The 21,296-nt window shown below is 46.5% G+C and overlaps 1 protein-coding gene across 2 annotated transcripts in view; it reads right to left on the minus strand.

Moving 5' to 3' along the window:
• LOC146805135 (uncharacterized) overlaps positions 1-21,296 on the minus strand; it is a 147,334-nt gene that overhangs the window by 111,131 nt on the left and 14,907 nt on the right. For both annotated transcript variants that reach the window (XM_085620473.1, XM_085620472.1), the window contains exon 5: positions 16,683-16,765. In XM_085620473.1, the coding sequence (XP_085476599.1) occupies positions 16,683-16,765 (83 nt within the window). The remainder of the gene's footprint in view (positions 1-16,682; positions 16,766-21,296) is intronic.

Raw genomic sequence — 21,296 nt, forward strand, 5'->3', positions numbered from 1 at the left:
GAAATGAGTGTTTAGTGATGAGCTGAGCTTGCCAAAATCACTCCAAACCAGCGTATCGACCCCCTGACCTAGTGGCAGTGAAGTGGGAACCCGCCGGCGACGTCTCCAGGCTGCGGTGAGCCTGTTTCATATCCACCGAGGCCAACCGCAACACCACACAAAATGGCGGCCGCCTGAAGACAATGGCAAAGGTGGACCGCTGCGAGCTCCCCCCGGCAAGAGATCGTCAACTTCATGTGCCCCGGACCGCGCTCCAACAGACTTATGCAGCTCCATACATCTAACGCGGTAAGCAACCACGGACTCCGCATAGCATTACGGGCACGGGAGAGCTCTGCGGCCAGGCGCCGGGGGAGCCATGAAGGAGACGCCTCGCTCTGACCTGGGGCACTAGGGTGGCGGCAAGGGGCTAGGGCAAGCAGCTGGCGCAACGAATACCCAGAAAATGTGATCCACAAGGGGGCAGATGAAAATTCAGCCCTTGTCAGCCCCGCGCCTGACCTTGCCTGACCATAAGATGGTAGCCCATAACTGAGCACAACAGCAGCGGGACGAAGGGTGTGAAAAGCCGAGGAGCCTCTGGCATAGACTACACGAGAGTACGCCCCTCCTGCATGAAGTCACATATCTGTTGATACCTCCCTGGAGTATTTGAAGCCCTTGAGACAGCCCTGCACACCTAAAGTTCTCCTGGAGAGGGGGACACCCCACAAGCTTTCTGTAACGCTATGCAGCCAAACAGGACATGAAGGCCCAGCACCACCTCTGCGTCATCAGCCTACACTGAAAGTCTTCACTGGGGTGTATGTAGCAACTACTGCCCCCCATAACTGCAGCTGCTATATGCAACATGAAGGGCGCAAAGGAGCCCTCACCTATGCCTCCAAAGAAGGCTCCACCACCACCCAAGGTCACTAGCTTCTTTCATCCCTCAGACAAACGGCAGCCGCTTGACCAGGGAGAATCTCCAAGCGACATGGCCCTTACCAAAGATGATCTGCTGTCATCCCTGCACGATCTTAAGGCTGAATTACGTGCTGAGCTAAATCAAGACATGAAGGCCTCCATCGACCAGCTCCGGACAGATCTGACCACGTGCATGACCACACTTCAGCAAGACATCGACTCGGTGGGCACAAGAGTGGTGGACCTGGAAACACAAACCCAGGGGATTGCAAAAACACACGATGGAGACTCACGACAAACTGCGGGACCTTCAACATCAACTCCAGCTAGCCCAGCTGAAATCTGAAGATCTTGAAAACAGGGCTCGATGGGACAACATACGGATCCGGGACCTAGCAGAGGGAGCGGAGGGACCGGACCTTGAGGCATTCCTCGAGGGCCTTTTTGCCGAAATTGTCAGCCCACGTCAGTTTAAGAATAAATTGGACCACATCCACCGTGTCGGAGGAAGAAGCAGTGGAGAACGGCGACGGACATGCTGATGTGTTAGTTAAATTCCACTCCTTCAAGGTCAAGGAAACGGTCTTACAGGAAGCTAGGAAAAAGGGAGATGTCTCCTTCCAAGGCCACAAATGCACTCTATACCAAAATCTGGCACCAGCAGCACTGGCACTAGACATCAATGTTGCCCTCTCACAACGAAACTCCGAGAGGACCACGTGATATACAAATGGACTTACCCATTTGGCATAAGTTTTGAACACGACAATAAACCGCGCCATATCACTGAGCTCAATGAAGGACTCCGCCTGCTAGGCCTTCTCCCAGTTGAAGCAGAACATTTGCCAGGACCAGCAAGGGGAAATGAGGGAAACTCCATGCGAAGGTCTCAATGGTCCACGAGCTCGAGGGGGATTCACAAGTGACAATGGAGGTGACAATAATGGCTCTACACTTGCTCGGACACTGAGAGAGCTCACCCCCCCATCCGGAGGACAGAATACGGCTCTCCTGAACATTGCGGAACAGGGGCTTATGACGTTACTCAGCGGAGAGGAGACCATCTGCAACCACGATATAAACTCTGAGAAAATTGCAAATTCTCTTTTATAACACTCAAGAAAGGTGTGGAGGGGAACTTCGGCTCTGACCTTCACCGATGAGCCCTAAAGGGAGTTATCGTTGACAGTCAGAACATACCATCCAACTGACTTTCATTGATGTTGGTATTGCTGGGGATTTTCTTTTTGGTTCCAAGGGGGGGGGGAGGGGTTCTTTTTCTATACGGGTGGTGTATAGTGAAGTTCAGTTGCTGGGTAACCGATTACACATGTTTGAAGCATGGTCACGACTATGGAATGACACGGAGGACAAGGCGGCAGGGCGCAGGCTATACTGACATTCTGAATATTAGGGGTGCTACGACAGGGAACCCATCTGATCGTGAAGAAGGGGGGGAGCCCGACTGTGAGTTACTGGCTGGATTCGCTGCCGGACCGGGGTGACCGGACTGGGCCCTCTGCCGATACCGAGGGTGGCGGGTCTCCTTTGGAGTGACTTATGGTCCCGGACTCTGCCATGTTGTACTGTTCGGCTGGGTTCTACTTCTTTTGTGCATTTTGTTTCACTATGTTGTGTGTGGGGAGCGAGCGGGGACGGGTCCCTTTCCTCCTCCGGGGTCTTTTCGTAGAACGGGGTTTGTAGGGCGACAGGCACACTGCAAGTTGGGGTGGTTTTTTGGACCGCAGGGGTGCAGGGTGGGGGGTGTTGGAGTTGGGGGGGGGTTGGTGGGTGGGTGGGGTTGTTTGGATTTGTGTTTTTTGTTTTCAAGGCGAAGTATTGGCTATGGTTCATCCTTGGGTGTTGAGCGCTTTGCTAGGGGGCCCTTGATCTACTGGAGGGGATGGGGGGGGACGGGTTGAGATTGATGTCTTGGAACGTCAATGGATTGGGGGACCGTATCAAACGGGGTGTTGTGCTGCAATATCTGCGTCGTCTGACTCCTGATGTGGTGTTCCAACAGGAGACGCATCTGGTTGGCAATGTTTGTCGGGCTATGAACAGGGGGGGATATCGACTTGTGGCCCACTCTGGTTTCACCACTGGTTCGAGAGGGGTGGGCATTCTCTTGCGAGCTTCACTTCCGTTGGAGATCACCAGGGTGGTCCCAGACGATAGAGGGCGCTATGTGGCTCTGACTGGGAGGTGGGAGGGGCAGTCCCTTTCCTTGATCTCGGTCTATGTTCCCCCGGGCCTCCAGAACTCCACCTTCTCAGACTTGGGTCGTATGTTGCTTGGGCTTCCTGACAGTCTTTTGCTTATGGGTGGGGACTTTAATTCGGTTGTCTCGGGTGACCTGGACCGTCATCCGCCCAGGGCCCTCCCTGCTGCCCAGGCGTGGCTGGGCGGGCTCCTGGAGACCTTCGGTCTGGTGGACTGTTGGAGGTTAATGCATCCGACACAGTGTCAGTACACCTTTCACTCTGGGGCCCATGGGAGTCTCTCCAGACTGGATTATTTCCTTATGCCCGCGGCCCAGGCTACTCGGATTCGAGAGGTCAAACACCTGGCCAGGGGTATTTCTGATCATTCCCCACTGTGGTTGCTTTTTGACACCGGGTCGCGGTCCGCTGGGCGGATCGCTCCTATTAACCCTTGGTACCTGCGAGACCCCAAGATCCGTGATAGCCTGATTAAGTCGATTGATCAATATTTTTCTGAGAATGAGGGGTCGGTGTTGTCCTCGGTGTCCCTGTGGGAAGCTTTCAAAGCAGTGCTCCGCGGGCATGCCCTGTCCCAGATAGTGGAGGCCAAGAGGGTTAAGAGAGAGGCGGTTGTGACGCTGGAGACTGAAATATCGGGGCTGGAGGCGGCCTTGGAGGCGGGTGTCACCCCGGATGGGCTGCATGCCCTCAGCCTGAAGCAGTTTGAATATAAGTCTCTCGTCACTGATGCTGCCAAGACTATGTATAGGGAGCAGCAGGGTAGGTTGTATGACGCCGGAGACAAGGCGGGTAAGCTGATTGCCTGGTTGGACAAGAAGGAGAGAGTGAATCGTGTGGTCCCGGAGCTTCGGGTGTCGGATGGAGTGTGTGTGACTGAGCCTGGTGAGATTGTTGAGTGTTTTGCTGACCACCTCCGTGCAGTGTACTCCCCGGTGTCTGATAGAGATGAGGACGACTCTCGTCTTCTGCTTCGGGATATTGCCCTGCCCGGCTTATCCGTCGAGGACCGCGAGCTGATGGATGCCCCTTTGTCTGTCGAAGAGATAGCTACTGCGATTCGCTCCCTCCGCTCGGGCAAGGCTATGGGCCCCAACGGTCTGCCGATTGAACTATATAAGTTGCGCCCGGATAAAATCGCGCCTTTCCTCCGTCATATGTTTCAGGAATCGCTCGAGAGGGGTTCCCTTCCTGACGACCAGCGTCTGGCTACTATAGTGGTGATTCCCAAGGAGGGTAAGCCACGTGACCGCTGTGCCTCCTATAGGCCTATTTCCCTGCTAAATGCCGAACCCAAAATCCTTGCTAAGGTCCTCGCCAATCGCCTGCTGAGCGTTATATGTGACTTGATACATCCGGATCAATGTGGCTTCATCCCACATCGTAATACCGCTCTCAACTTACGACGTCTGCACGGCGTCCTCGCTAGGGCTGAGTACTTCGCTGAACCGGCCATATTGGTTTCCCTAGACGCCACGATGGCCTTTGATACCATTGAATGGCCATTTCTTTGGGCCGTCTTGGCAAAGTTAGGTTTTGGGGAGGGGTTCCTTAGCTGGGTGAAGCTCCTTTATGCTGGACCAATGGCTCAGGTGGTTGTCAATGGGCGGGTTTCTCGGCCTTTCGCTCTCGGGAGGGGAACTAGGCAGGGGTGCCCGTTGTCCCCGCTGCTCTTTGCTCTCGCCCTGGAACCGCTCGCTGCCAGGCTCCGTTGGGAGCCCTCGATTAGAGGGCTCCGGTGGGCCCCGGGCTTCGAGGATCGGGTTTCATTGTACGCGGATGATATTCTCTTGTATCTCACCTCACCGCGGAAGTCGCTCAATGTCCTCTTTGATGTCCTTACTTCCTTCGGGAAAAACTCGGGTCTGATAATCAACTGGTCCAAATCTTGTGTGTATCCTATCTCTGGTGGTCTTCCTCTCTTGCCGCCTCGGCTTCCGCTCCAAATATCTCAGTCCGGCTTTAAATACCTGGGGGTGTACGTTTCGTTGGATCCGGTGGTCCGCTATGAGCAGAATCTCCTGTCTCCACTCCGGCGTTTGAGGGCAGATACGGCTCGGTGGTGCAAGCTGCCCTTGTCTCCGCTTGGTCGCGCGGCGCTGTTTAAAATGATGTCCCTTCCCAGATTCCTTTATGCACTCCAGAACTCCTTCGATGTCATTCCTGCGGCCTACTTTAGGGAGGTGGAGAGTTTGCAGAGGAGACTGGTTTGGGACGGGAGATCGCGTATCGCTTTTTTTTTTTTTTTTTTTTTTTTTTTTTTTTTTTTTTAGGCGATTTATTGAGCGCACAACTACCCGGAGGTGTCTCGGCGCTATAGGACAGATTAGAGCAGTCAGTCAGGTGAGACGAAGAGAATTATTTGAATAGCCATGTTTTTATGTACTTCCGAAAAGATAAAAGAGTGGAGGCACTCTTAATATGTAGCGGAAGTTCATTCCAGAGTTTTGTTGTTGCCACGATGAATCTCTTATCGCCCCAGGTGGCCTTCTTGGTTCTAGGGACCGTAAGCAGCTGATTGGAGCTAGAGCGTAGATTCCTGGTAGGTCTATACTGGCAAAAGCTTCTCCTGAGGAATTCAGGTCCTGAGCCGTGGATTGATTTATAAGCTATACATAATGCCTTAAATTTGGATCTGCTTTTGATAGGCAGCCAATGAAGCTGTCGAATAACTCCTGAAATTGGTTTAAATTTAGGAGTACCCGAGAGAATCCTAGCCGCGGCATTCTGTACCATTTGTAACTTTTTTTGGACTTTTTCTTGTGCGTTTATAAATAGTCCATTGCAATAGTCTATTCTAGACATGACAAGGGTACTGATAAGGGTTTTTCCTGCGCTAGGGGGAAGATAGGGTAGAAGCTTCTTTATCATTCTGATGGTGTAGAATGAGGAAGAGGTGATATAATTAGCGTGTGGCCTGAATGTTAGTCTGTCGTCAAATAAAACTCCAAGGTTTTTAACTCTGGTGACCGGAACCGGGGGGGAGCCTAATTCCTCAGGCCACCAGGAGGATGACCAGCTGGGGAGAGGCTTTCCAAAAATCATCACCTCCGTTTTGTCAGAGTTTAGTTTTAGACAATTTTTTGACATCCAGGTGCAAATAGTGGACATTCCTTTTTTAAAATTGTCTGCAATGATGTTTCCATTTTCGTATACTTCAATGACAATTTGGGTGTCATCAGCATATGATGAGATTCGTAGATCGTGCTCTTTTATGATTTTAGCAAGGTCTGCAACATAAAGATTAAACAGCGTAGGGCTCAATGATGAGCCCTGCGGGACACCACATGGTTGGAAAAAGGGAGGTGAGAGGAAGCTTCCCAATTTGACTTGCTGTGAACGATTGTCTAGAAAGGAGGCTAATAAGGCCTTGGCTTTATCTTTAATTCCTATGGCTGATATACGGTTAATGAGGGTTGAATGGTCTACCGTATCAAATGCAGCTGAAAGATCCAACAGCACCAGAATTGCAGCTCCACCCTTATCCATAGTTGTACGAATTTCATCAGCTGTTTTAATAAGCGCTGTCTCCGTTCCATGCCCTTTCCTGAAACCAAATTGGGTTTCATCTAGACAGTTGTTGTTTTCGATGTATTCGGTCAGCTGAGTGTTCATCACCTTTTCTATGATTTTAGCTGGAAGAGGGAGACCTGCTATGGGTCTGTAGTTACAACAGTCAGAGGGATCAAGGTTGGGTTTTTTTAAAAGAGGTCTGACTATTGTTTCTTTCCAGATGGAGGGGAATATTCCAGTTTCAAACATAGAGTTACAAATTTTCGTTAGTTCTGGGGCTATGGTTTCTGCAATGGTTTTTATTATATTAGGTGGGCAAGGGTCATTGGGAGATCCAGATTTGGATTTAAGAATGAGGTCAGTTATGTGTTCGTTAGTGATTTTTTTAAATTCTGAAAAGGAGGGAGGAGGAACCTGATTCTTGTTTTGGGATGCTGGACTATTGTAAGGGGAGAGGTCCATAACAGACATAGTGGTTTGTGCAGAGAAACTGGAGTAGATGTCCATTACCTTATTCTGAAAGAAACTGGCAAGATTATCACAGAGAATTTGGGTAGGTGTTACTGACGGGGGTGTGTTTAATCCTGATAATTTGGTAACAACTTTATACAGTTGTTTCGTGGAGTCTTGAGATGCTTCTATTTGATCAGTATAAAATTTACTTTTTTCTATTATTAATAACTTTTTGTAGTTGGTAAGTGCTTCCTTATACTGAGTTTTAGCTTCGCTATCATAGTTTCTGCGCCAGTGGCGTTCCAGGTTTCGACATTTCTGCCTAACCAACCTTAAGTTCTCTGAGAACCAGGGGGCAGAGGGAGTTTTACGATTTTTGGAGGTATTTTTTGTAGGGACAAGCGTCTCAACGGCTGAGCGAAGCCATTGTGTGTAGAGCATCGCTGCGTGCTCAGGATTTTCAGGGAGGTCTTGATGTGTATCATTCAGATGCGTTTTGATATTATCTGGGGAGATGCTGTTCCATGCTTTAAAGTTAATCTTCGAAAAAGTGGAGGTCTGATTGGGTGGTCTGTGTACGATGTTAATATTAAAAAGAATTGCAAAGTGGTCAGACCATGTTAAGGGGAGGATGTTTCCAAGAGAGATATGATTGTTGTTGGTAAACAGTCCATCAAGAGTGTGACCGGCAGTATGAGTCGGTTTGTTTATTAGCTGAGAGAGTTCAATAGAATTTAGATCTGAAAGTAAGGCAGATGTATTTTCATCATTATTAGATTCAAGGTGAAAATTAAAATCACCTAAGATAGTGAAATCAGCTTCTCCTGCAGAGGGCTCTATTAGGGCCGCTATAGATGAGAGGAAATCTGATCGAGAGCCGGGAGGGCGGTATAGTAGTATACCTTTGAACGTGTATGCTTTGGTAAGTGATATGGCAAAAGAAAAAGCTTCGCAGCCATTGATGGGTATAGGATCTATTTTGATGTTATAGATATTACGATGTATCAGGGCTATACCTCCACCTCTTTTATTGACTCTGTCCAGTCTTTTAACTGAAAAATCATTAGGGGTTACGGTAGCAAAGTCAGGCCCTGAAGATGGATCGGCCCAGGTCTCGGTTAGAAATAGAAGATCCAATTTGTGGTTCTCGAGAAAAGCAAGAATTTCGTATTTGTGCTTGGGTAAGGAGCGGACATTGATGAGCGCCGCTGTGACCCTATGATTTTTAATAGGGTTGGTCGATGATTCTATGGACATAGATAGTGGTAAGCCAGAGTTACGTGTGCAATTATTACATGGCATTAGGACTTCAGGCGGTATGTAGTTGTTACAGGGACACCTTTGTGAGTTCTTGGATATAATCCCGATGTTTAGCAACTGTTTTCTGGTATATATTAACGAGGCAGGTGGCTGGGCTGGCCTGGGAGAATCAGGGGGGGGGGCGCTAGGCGCGGTCCAGGCGCGGACGGGCGCAGACGGGCTTGCCTTTGGCGCGCCTTCGGCGCGCCGGCGGCGCGCCCGCTGCGCGCGTCCGCTGCGCGTTGCGCTTTGCATCTGGCTTTGTAGTGTATATGCCAGCAGCTGATTGGATGGCTAACCGGAAGTGCCGGGCCCTTCCTGTTGCACGTGATCCCTCCACACAATCCGAAAAATCGGTGGTGGAACGGGGATTATGTGCTCCTGAGTGGGTGAGTGCGCGGCGCAAAATATATTTAAAAGGTTGTAAAGAGGGTGGTGGGTTAAAACGTCACAGAGTACATAGATTCAAAATGCAACATGAAGTGTGATTAATGAGCCCTTTTCCAGGCGCTCTTAACCGTTACAAGCTACAACAAAAGGCAGGAACCCTTTACCAGGCGCTCCTAACGTGCTACTACAATTTCTCAGCTCACCTTACTGAGTCTAAGCGCGTCCGCTGCGCGTTGCGCTTTGCATCTGGCTTTGTAGTGTATATGCCAGCAGCTGATTGGATGGCTAACCGGAAGTGCCGGGCCCTTCCTGTTGCACGTGATCCCTCCACACAATCCGAAAAATCGGTGGTGGAACGGGGATTATGTGCTCCTGAGTGGGTGAGTGCGCGGCGCAAAATATATTTAAAAGGTTGTAAAGAGGGTGGTGGGTTAAAACGTCACAGAGTACATAGATTCAAAATGCAACATGAAGTGTGATTAATGAGCCCTTTTCCAGGCGCTCTTAACCGTTACAAGCTACAACAAAAGGCAGGAACCCTTTACCAGGCGCTCCTAACGTGCTACTACAATTTCTCAGCTCACCTTACTGAGTCTAAGCGCGTCCGCTGCGCGTTGCGCTTTGCATCTGGCTTTGTAGTGTATATGCCAGCAGCTGATTGGATGGCTAACCGGAAGTGCCGGGCCCTTCCTGTTGCACGTGATCCCTCCACACAATCCGAAAAATCGGTGGTGGAACGGGGATTATGTGCTCCTGAGTGGGTGAGTGCGCGGCGCAAAATATATTTAAAAGGTTGTAAAGAGGGTGGTGGGTTAAAACGTCACAGAGTACATAGATTCAAAATGCAACATGAAGTGTGATTAATGAGCCCTTTTCCAGGCGCTCTTAACCGTTACAAGCTACAACAAAAGGCAGGAACCCTTTACCAGGCGCTCCTAACGTGCTACTACAATTTCTCAGCTCACCTTACTGAGTCTAAGCGCGTCCGCTGCGCGTTGCGCTTTGCATCTGGCTTTGTAGTGTATATGCCAGCAGCTGATTGGATGGCTAACCGGAAGTGCCGGGCCCTTCCTGTTGCACGTGATCCCTCCACACAATCCGAAAAATCGGTGGTGGAACGGGGATTATGTGCTCCTGAGTGGGTGAGTGCGCGGCGCAAAATATATTTAAAAGGTTGTAAAGAGGGTGGTGGGTTAAAACGTCACAGAGTACATAGATTCAAAATGCAACATGAAGTGTGATTAATGAGCCCTTTTCCAGGCGCTCTTAACCGTTACAAGCTACAACAAAAGGCAGGAACCCTTTACCAGGCGCTCCTAACGTGCTACTACAATTTCTCAGCTCACCTTACTGAGTCTAAGCGCGTCCGCTGCGCGTTGCGCTTTGCATCTGGCTTTGTAGTGTATATGCCAGCAGCTGATTGGATGGCTAACCGGAAGTGCCGGGCCCTTCCTGTTGCACGTGATCCCTCCACACAATCCGAAAAATCGGTGGTGGAACGGGGATTATGTGCTCCTGAGTGGGTGAGTGCGCGGCGCAAAATATATTTAAAAGGTTGTAAAGAGGGTGGTGGGTTAAAACGTCACAGAGTACATAGATTCAAAATGCAACATGAAGTGTGATTAATGAGCCCTTTTCCAGGCGCTCTTAACCGTTACAAGCTACAACAAAAGGCAGGAACCCTTTACCAGGCGCTCCTAACGTGCTACTACAATTTCTCAGCTCACCTTACTGAGTCTAAGCGCGTCCGCTTTGGCCAAGCTGACTCTTTCCTGGTATGACGGGGGCATCGCGCTTCCTGATATTCGACGGTACTATTGGGCCTCCCAGCTGTCTGCCATTAATCATGCTACGTACGCTCCTGGTTCGAACCCGGCATATGAGATGGATAAATTCCTGCTCCCCGGCGGTAACTATAACAGAGCGCTTTACTCGCGGTCTGCTGGTAGGGCCCTTACGGGCCCTACCAGGATTGCGGTCCGTGTATGGAAGGCGGCTAACGTAGCGATGGGCTGGAGTGAGCGTTTAACGTGCGCCACTCCTCTATTCGACTCAGACCGCTTGGGAAGCCTCTGGACAACGAAAGGCTTCGAGCGCTGGGATACGATCGGCATCAGCAGAGTGGGGGACCTGTGGGTTAAAGGTGCGGTTAAATCCTTTGCGGCGCTTCAGCGCGAGTATGAGCTTAGTGACAGAGAGTTCTTCCGTTATGCACAGGTTCGGCACGCCCTGCTTTCGGTCTTTGGGGAGGGGACCACGGTCCCTTCTTCTTCGCCTCTCGAGGACCGCATACTCGATGGTCACGTCCCCGACAGTACTATCTCCCTGATTTACAAAAAACTGATAAACAATCGGGCTGACCTCTTGGTGCGTCTTCGGGAGGCATGGACGGGAGATGGGGTGGAGCTGGACGATGAGGACTGGCAGACTGCACTCTCATCCCCTAAGGAGGTGGCCATCCCGGCCCGTCTCCGCCTGGTCCAGCTTAAGATTCTCCATCGTGTTTATGTGACGGGCCCCCGCCTGGTCTCGATGGGGTTTTCAGACGACGGACTCTGTAAGCGTGGCTGCGGGCTCAGTGCTACCTTTCTCCATATCCTATGGGAATGCCGCGAGGTGGCGGAATACTGGCGCCGGGTGCATGATATTATGAGACGAGTCACCGGGGTCGCTCTGCTGCCGGAGGTGCGTCGTTGTGTGCTGAATGTATGGGAGCCCAATGACTGCAATGCGGCTCAGGCTCGGTGGGCGGCCTTGGGGAACATGATTGCAAAGAGAGATATTGCACAGCTTTGGGGTTCCCAGCGGCCTCCCTCCGTGCCCGTCTGGAAGGAGAACATGGACTGGTGCATGTTCAGGGAGAAAACGGTGTATGTGGCTCGTGGTAAACCGGGGGCTTGGGGTAGAATTTGGGGGCAGTGGAACGCGTATCGTGGGTCTATCTGTGCACCCCCTTTGGTGGATACGTCCGGGGTTGCCTCGTCCCCCTGATCCTTGAGGGTTCCTTGTGTATCTCGTACTTTGGAGTACAGATTTGGTTCTCTCGTGGCCCCCCCCCCTCCCTCTCAGGTCTTCTTTTATTGACCGCCCTCGGGTGGTTGGGTGTTGACTCCCCCGGCTGGTGTTTGCCGCCCTTCATAAGTCGTTTCGCCTTGTTTGTTGTATTTTTGTATTTTTCTTTTTTGTTGTTATTTATATTAAAAGTGTGTATTCTGATCTCCCTTATGTGCAGTCTGATCTACTGTGATAGTGCGGAGCCCCTGTGGGCCAGTCATTGTTTTCTGATATGCTGGAACACTTCGACTACTAGCGGCCGGCCCTGGTGGTTGTAGGCCCGTGTTTGTAACCCTTTTTATGCACAATAAAATCTTTTCAAAAAAAAAAAAAAAAAAAAGAAGGGGGGGAGCCATACAGCTATGGGGATCACAGTAGCTTCATGGAACTTTAAGGGGTTGAATTCGACACTTAAGCGTCAAAATGTGTGGAAATATATTACTGACCACCACTTCGACATTGTGGCCCTCCAAGAAACGCATTTAAAAAGGGATGAGGAGACGAGGCTGCGACACAAACAATACTCACTTGTTTATAGATCCTCAGCAGGGACAAAACAACGGGGTGGTCCTACTTTTTCATACAACGACCAAATTCCAACCAGAGGCGGTTCACGCCAATAAGGACGGTCGCCTAACCATGGTGAAGGGCAAATTAAAAGGGAAGCTATGCACTTTTGTAAAAACGTATGACCCTAATGTGGGCCAACCCGGCTTCCTCACTACTCTCCTAAACCAGGTTGGCGAATTTGCAGAAGGACCATCCTCATGGGGGACTTCAACCTCACCTGGCAGGCAGACCTCGATAGCACACATACGCATAGAGCCCTAACGAGCTCCTTCCCTACAGCGATAAAACAGACAATACACGTTTTGGTTATCTTAGAGACGCGTGGCGCACACTCTACCCCACAACTAAGGATTACACTTTTTTCTCTGATGTTCACCGCACTTATTGCAGGCTAGACTGAATTTTTACTAGTCAGAGCTTGTTGGGCTCCCTGCAAGAGGAAAAAATGTCCCCACTTTCTATTTCAGATCACTGCCCAGTCTCGATCTGCCGCTAAATGGTATTTCCCAGCCACCCTCACAAGGAATAGGTTGATGTGAGACGCTCTGCGAAATTCGATCACAGAATTTTTTAATCTTAACTCCCCACAGGACACATCCCCTTTCAACAATTGGGATGCGTTCAAACAGTTATAAGTGGCAAATGCTTAGAGCTTAACGCTACCCTCAACAGACAGAGAACTAAGGAATGAATTAACCTGGAGGCAGAATTAGACATAGCAGAGAAAGCACACAAGCCTATCCCCACTAGGAAAATACAGCGCAAAGTCACTGCCATGAGAGGGAAATTGAAAGCAATATATAATAACAGAGCGGAGTATACCCTCCTGCGGCTCCGCCAAATATCTTACACACAGGGCAACAAAATTGGCACACACCTAGCGAGGCAATTACGGGAACGAGAGTTGATAGGGGACATACAAGATAACGAGGGCGGGTTGGAGTCCACCGATACAGGAAAAGCCACCATTTTTAGAAAATTCTATGATCATTTATACCCATGGGAGCAACTTGATCTCACAGCACAACACGACTATTTGCAGGAACTGACTTTCCCACAGGTCACTCAGACTCATAATGACAACCTTACGGCCCCTATCACTTCCGACGAGGTGTGTAAAGCAATCAAATCACTCAAGCCCAACAAAGCACCAGGACCGGATGGCCTCACAGCCCTTTTTTATAAAACCTTAGCAACTGACATTATCCCCCACCTTATGCAAGTCTTCAATAAAATGGCGGAGGAGGTACAGGTAACAACCTCGATGGCTGAGGCGGTTATTTCAACGATACCTAAGCCGGGAAAAAAGACTCACTTGTGCGTCTCCTATCGCCCTTTTGAATTTGGACGCAAAGCTATACTCAGCCATACTAGCCGAACAACTCAACGAACTACTGCCAAACCTCATCCACCTGGACCAATCAGGACTTATTAAAGGAAGGCAAACCCACAACATTAGGCAAACGGTACACCTGATTGAGAAGGCGTCCAAGCGAAAAATACAGGCGGCGCTCGTAGGGCTGGACGCCGAGAAGGCCTTTGATAGGGTGGACTGGGCCTTCCTTTTTGCCACTCTTAAACGCTTTGGCTTTGCAGACAAATTTGTCAACATGCTTAAGGCCAATTACATGGCTCTCCGTTCTTGAATGCAGGTTAACGGTATGCTGTCTGATTTTTTCCCCCTTACTAGAGGGAAACGACAAGAGTGCCCACTGTCACCTTTGTTATTTGCTTTGAGCATCGAGCCACTTGCAATGTATATACGGGAGAACCCCCGGATAATGGGGGAGACGATCATCAAATATCGCTTTTCGCGGATGACATTCTCCTATCTTTAACTAAACCATCCTCTTCCCTCTCCGCGTTACAACTGGAATTGACCAGATTGGAACAAGTGGCGGATTTCAAAATTAACTTGGACAAATCCTTTATCCTCAACCTTACGCTGACGGCATCTGATGCAGATACACTGAAGAGGTGCACCCCCTTCCAATGGGCAAACGTTCCCTTCAATACCTGGGAGTACACCTAACCTCAAACGTAGAGGGCCTTTACAGGGCCAATTTTCCTCCTCTCCTCCGCCAACTCCAAGGTGACCTTAAGCGATGGAAGCCAATGTTGATCTCATGGCTTGGCTGCCTACACGCAATTAAAATGAAATTGCTCCCAAAACTACTACATCTTTTTCAAGCACTGCCCATACAACTTGATAGGGATCTCCTCTCTAAACTGCGGTCCTTATTTACTCACTTCATCTGGCAAGGCGGACGAGCATGCCTGCTGTTCCATGTATTGCACCGCTCAACCAAGGAGAATGACAGAATGGTCCAAACGGGCTTCAGACAAACACTGGTCACACATGGATAGAGCCATTGTGGGAAAGTCGATATGGTATCTATTATGGAAACCCCAAAAAGATAGACCTGCCAATACCTACATCAGCACCCCCACACGCACCATTTTAAAGGTCTGGGACTCCATTTCTGGAGGGACCGAATAGACCACGTTCCCCTCAACACCCACGCCAATACACTTCAATCCAGCCTTTCCACCAGCTCTTTGCGAGGGTCCCTTTGACGCATGGAAGGAGGGGGATGTCTCATACTGCAGGATCTGTTTCATAATTATGACATATTGACTTTTGAAACATGTAGGCGGAAATTTCATCTAGGCCCAGAGGAACACTATCACTATCCTCAACTCAGGCACTGGGCTCTCACACCTCAGAACCACGATGCGGCCACACAAGAGAAAACCACATTTGAAAAATTTGTTCAAACAGCTGTCTCTATGAAGGGGGCAATATCTTCCTTCTACAAGATCTTACTTGCTTCTACTCACTCACCGAGACCTAGATAAATGGGCGTCTGGGAAGGAATAACGCAGAGGGACATATCAGACAGGGAATGGACTGGGGTATGGTCGGATACGGCTAAATTTAACCTCTTCCTGGAACTTTGAGAGGCCCATACGAAAACCATGATGGATTGGTATTTCTATCCAACCAAGAAAATATTTCCGGACACATCTGACATGTGCTGGAGGGGATGTGGTCTTCTTGGCGATTTCCGACATATATGGTGGGACTGCCTTGTGCTTAGACCCATCTGGGAGGAGATACTAGCCCATATCAAAACCATGCTGGGGTACCTCATACCGACTAATATTGAGGTAGTACTCCAGGGCATTAGGGACCCATCTCTGACACACCAAACCAAATCAGACAAGGCTATTTTATGGTCCTGCTTAGGGGGGGCCAAAATCGCAATTGCGGCAGCCTGGAACAAAACAATGGCCCCCACCCTGTCGATGTGGCAAGCTCAGCTTTGGAGGATACTCTGTCTAGAGAGAGTGACAGATATCTTCAGAGATGACTACAAAAATTGTGAATACAGATGGGGACCCCTAGTTTCTTATCTGACTCAGGGGCTGCCTCTGGCAGTGTGCCCGCCCTCCATCAGAGACATGCATCTCTTTCAATTCTAACTTACAGACTACTAATCATATAGTACGGCCCTGCGAGACGCGTCCAGCTGGTTCACTAGAGGAAACAGACGCAGCCCACACTGAAGCTTGTACCTCCGCTCCAGCCTGATTCACGTACCCAACACACTAACCACATGACACCACCACCATTCTATTCTTCTTGTTATGGGGAAGGAGAGGGTTTCTGTTGTTTAGGGGTATATTACCCACCATATTGGTAGGGCTCAATTTGTTAATGGTCCTCAAGCAGAAAGGCGGACTATTTGTACTAATGTTACATGTTGCACGCTGTGCCTTTAAACTATACGAAACTGTGTCAACACTGTCACACCTCACTCAGAAAAAGGTACTGGGTATTGTTCAAAGAAGGACAGTCACTTTCCTTTTATTGTGTAAGATATGTATTCTCACACCGCCTGCACCAAGTACGGACTCTTGTAGTAATGGAGAGTATAATCTGAAGATACACGCTCTTCGGCTTGACATAGACCATACTCAGGTTTGCTGATAATATGAGAAATATAATGGTCATGTTGATGCTGTAGGATCTCCTGAAAGACTCTGTAATCACGAACTAGCTCCAGAATAGCAATATCCACAGATCCCTGGAAAACGTATTATCATGCATGTTTTGTACTACTATGCAAAAATTTCAATAAACATAAATTTGAAAAAAAAAGTAAAAACACACTTCCAATTACTAACATCTATCTAACTACCACTCTCCTCTCTCCTTACAATAAAGTATGCCACCCACATTTTCTATTAAATAAATGAAGTATGTCTTACCTGACCGAAGCTCTTCCTTGCTTCCGACCTTGACCACTATGCTCAACCGACTGTAGAAACAAACGCTCAATCACATACGTCATCTGTAAAAGAAAAAAAAGGGCAATTTCACCCACTCACTCCAATAGAAAAACATGGGAAATATTTTAAAAATATGTTTAAAAAATATTAATGTACTCCTTTAATAAACTTATTGCTTGAAAATAATATATAATTTTACATATTTATGTAAAACAAAATCTAAATCAGAGTTATATATTTTTTTAAATAAAAAAATCTTTTAAATAAATATTTCTAGGTATTCTATTCATTTATTTTAATTTAAAATTATAAAGAAATGTATTTTTATTATTATATTGTTTACTGTTTTTTTTAAATACTTAGAGTGTACATATAAGCATTTTTACCTATGTTTAAAAGTCATATTATTTATTGCATATCAACTATTCTTTCCTAAATAATGTTTTTAAAAAACTACTTAGCCCTTCCCTGAAAATCTATTTCTATAGCCTAGCATGCCACATTGTAAATGTTAAATCCTCATAATTGTTTTTATTAAATTAGTTTAAAAAGTTTTTTAACTATTAAGATGAGAAAATTAAATTACAAAACAAGCATTAAAATTAATGCCCGAGTATTAATACACTCCCCCACCCAAAACCCCTATTTCCCTTGCATCCTATGCCAGAGAAAGAGTCTCACACCCTCACAAGTATTATTTTTAAATTACTTAAAAAAATATTAAAGGTTATATAAAATAATATCCAGGTAATAAAACTAATACCCGAGTATTAATACACTCGCCCACCCAAAACCCCTATTTCGCTTGGATCCTGTGCCAGAGAATGGGTGTCACACCCTCTCAAGTATTATTTTTAATGTAATTAAAAATAAAAGTAAAGGTAATATAAATTAATACCCAGGTGTTAAAATTAATACAGAGTATTAATACACTCTTGAACCCAAAACCCCTATTTCCCTTGCATCCCGTGCCAGAGAAAAGGTGTCACACCCTCACAATTATTATTTTTAATTATTATTAAAACACTTTAAAATAATATTGAATGTAATAAATATTACTACCCAGGTTTTCAAATGAATGCCCGAGCATTAATACACTCCCCCACCCAAACTCCCTATTTCCCTTGAATCCCATGCCAGACAAAGGGTGTCACACCCTCACAAGTATTATTTTTAATGATCAAATTACTTTAAAAAGAACATTAAAGATAATAAATATTAATACCCAGGTATCAAAATAATACCTGAGCCTTAATACACTCCCCCACCCAAAGACACTATTTCCATTGCATCCTGTGCCAGAGGAAGGATGTCACACCCTCACAAGTATTATTTTTAATTATTATTAAATTACCTAAAATAATATCAAACATAATAGAAATTAATACCCAGGTATTCAAATTAATACCAGAGCATTAATACACTCCCCCACCCAAAACACCTATTTCCCTTGCATTCGGTGCCAGAGAAAGGGTGTCACACCCTCACAAGTATTATTTTTCAATTATTACTACATTACTTAAAATAATATTACATTTAAAAAGTACTAATACCCAGGTATTAAAATATAAATATAAAATATATATTTAAAATATGGATAAGTACTTACCTAAACACTTACCTTAATTCTCAATGTAATGGCATTCGTCGTAATGGCAAATACGTTGTAATGTTAAGCTTGCTGATATTGTGTATATCAGTCCCGGGATGCAACCACCACATTGTTGGATGATGAAAATCATCGTAAGCCAAAAAGTAATCAGTCTTAATCCCCTTTCATCGTTTTCCTTATAGGTTTTATTGTCCATTTAATTGAATAAGTGAAACATGATAATTCCAATGTGCAAATGCATTTATAATGCCACAGCCTTTAATACAGCATGTCGGATTCCCACGTTTCATATTTATGTTTGACCCAATGCATTTCAGCCGTTCGCCCTTCGTCAGGGATAACTCTGAAGTAAAGAAAAACATTGTATCGTGAATAGTTTCTCAAAACCTAAATACATTCCTAATAAACTTAACAGTGTGAACTTAAAAACACTCTCCAATAAATAATCCCCCGTTTCTTATGAAAAAGTAAGATCCGCTATTTGTTTAAACTCATAACGTTAAAAAAAAGAAGCGCATTGGAATCAAAATCATCATTTATTGTTAAACCCTTATGTTACTCAACACGTGCGCTACATTGTATCCAATTCCTACCTTCAACGATCAAGTTCAAACCCATTCATAATATGCTTCCTGCTAACACGGATTGCAAAAAGTTCTTGCGTTGCTGTAACCCAACTAAGGCTTATATCCCCAATACCATGCCTTCCATTACCACGTGTTTCTCCACTCTGTGTGTTCATCGACATAAACACAAAACAGTTCAGGATGACAATCATTTTCTTCAATAAATTAATGTCAATACAAATTATAATCAAGTTCATTTATTCCTTGGTTGCATCCCGGGACTGATATACACAATATCAGCAAGCTTAACATGTATTTTCATAGTGCCTCAGGACATAGCACTTACCAAGATAGCACCCCAAAATGACTACACTCGATGAACTTTGAAGAAATGGGAGTGCGGGCCGTATCTAGAAATTGTTTTGTATACACGATGTCCTAACCGACCCAGCACCGAAGATTAAATGAACTTGATTATAATTTGTATTGACATTAATTTATTGAAGAAAATGATTGTCATCCTGAACTGTTTTGTGTTTTTTATCACGTTCATTCAAGCATGTTATTTCACGGATACATATAGTTAAAATTTATAGAGGCAATAACGGTCGATTTTCGTTTTCAAGTATTTTGTTTATGTCGATGAACACACACAGTGGAGAAACACGTGGTAATGGAAGGCGTGGTATTGGTGTTATATAAGCCTTAGTTGGATTACAGCTGCGTAAGAACTTTTTGCAATCCGTGTTAGCGGGAAGCATATTATGAATGAGCTTGAACTTGATCGTTGAACGTAGGAATTGGATACAATGTAGCACACGTGTTGAGTAACATAAGGGTTTAACAACAAATGATGAGTTTGATTCTAATGCGCTTGTTTTTATTAACGTTATGAGTTTAAACAAATAGCGGGTTTTACTTTTTCATAGGAAACGGGGGATTATTTATTGGAGAGTGTTTTTAAGTTCACATTGTTAAGTTTATTAGGAGAGTATTTAGGTTTTGAGAAACTATTCACGATACAATGTTTTTCTTTACTTCAGATTTACCCCTGACGAAGGCCGAACGGCCGAAATGCATTGGGTCAAACATAAATATGAAATGTGGGAATCTGACATGCTGTATTAAAGGCTGTGGCATTATACATGCATTTGCACATTGGAATGATCATGTTTCACCTATACAAATGGACAATAAAACCTATAAGGAAAACGATTAAAGTGGATTAAGGCTGATTACTTTTTGGCTTACGATGATTTTTATCATCCAACAATGTGGTGGTTGCATCCCGGGACTGATATACACAATATCAGCAAGCGTAACATGTATTTTCATAGTGCTTCAGGACATAGCACTTACCAGGATAGCACCCCAAAATGACTACACTCAATGAACTTTGAAGAAATGGGAGTGCGGTCCGTATCTATAATTGTTTTGTAAATACGTTGTAATAGCATGTGTTGTAATGGCACATTTGTTGTGATGGCTGCCTTGTATAGCATTACGTTGTAATGCATGCACTGAAATGGATGTTTCCCGGGAAGGATGGAAGAAACCCCATCATACAACAAAGCAAGAAGTGGTGGAATATGTACTAGACCTTTGTTCCAGGATGGCAGAGTACATGCAGAAAGCATCCAAACACCTTGTGGCCAGTCAGGACCTCCAGAAGCTCTGGTATGACCAGAAAGCTGCACTTGTGGAATTCCAACAAGGGCAACAGGTGTGAGGTTTGGAGCCTGTAGCACCAACGGCCCTTCAGGACAAATGGAGTGGCCCTTACCCTATCCTAGAAAAATAGAGTGAGGTCACCTACTTAGTAGACCAGGGCACAAGCAGGTCCCTCAAAAGGGTGATACACATGAACCGCCTAAAACGCTACTGTAACAGGACTAATGTAACCATGCTGATGGTTACTGATGAGGATCAGGAGACAGAGAGTGAACCTCTCCCTGACCTCTCCTCTTACAGCCCCCAAGATCTGCCAGTAGAGGGAGTTGTCTATTTAGACACCCACTCTACCCAACAGCAAGCTGACTGCAGACAGGTTCTGCAGCAGTATGCACAGCTCTTTTCCTTGACCCCTGGTCCGACTTCCAGGTATACCCATGATGTGTACACTGGGGACAGCTCACCTGTCAAAACCAAAATCTATCAACCAGTCTAACCAAGTTATGGAAAGCATCAAAGCTGAGATCAGCAAGATGCTGGAGTTGGGGGTAATTCAACCTTCTGAGAGTCCCTGGGCCAGCCCAGTGGTCCTAGTCCCCAAACCTCATCTACAGGGTGGAAAAGATAAATGGGGTTTTATGTGGACTACAGAGGCCTCATGGCAGTCACCAAGACAGATGCACCACCCATCCCCAGAGCTGATGGATTGATAGATAAGTTAGGGGCTGCTGAATACTTAAGTAC

The sequence above is a fragment of the Triturus cristatus genome, chromosome 8, assembly GCF_964204655.1.
Source record: "Triturus cristatus chromosome 8, aTriCri1.1, whole genome shotgun sequence".
Lineage (NCBI taxonomy): Eukaryota > Metazoa > Chordata > Amphibia > Caudata > Salamandridae > Triturus > Triturus cristatus.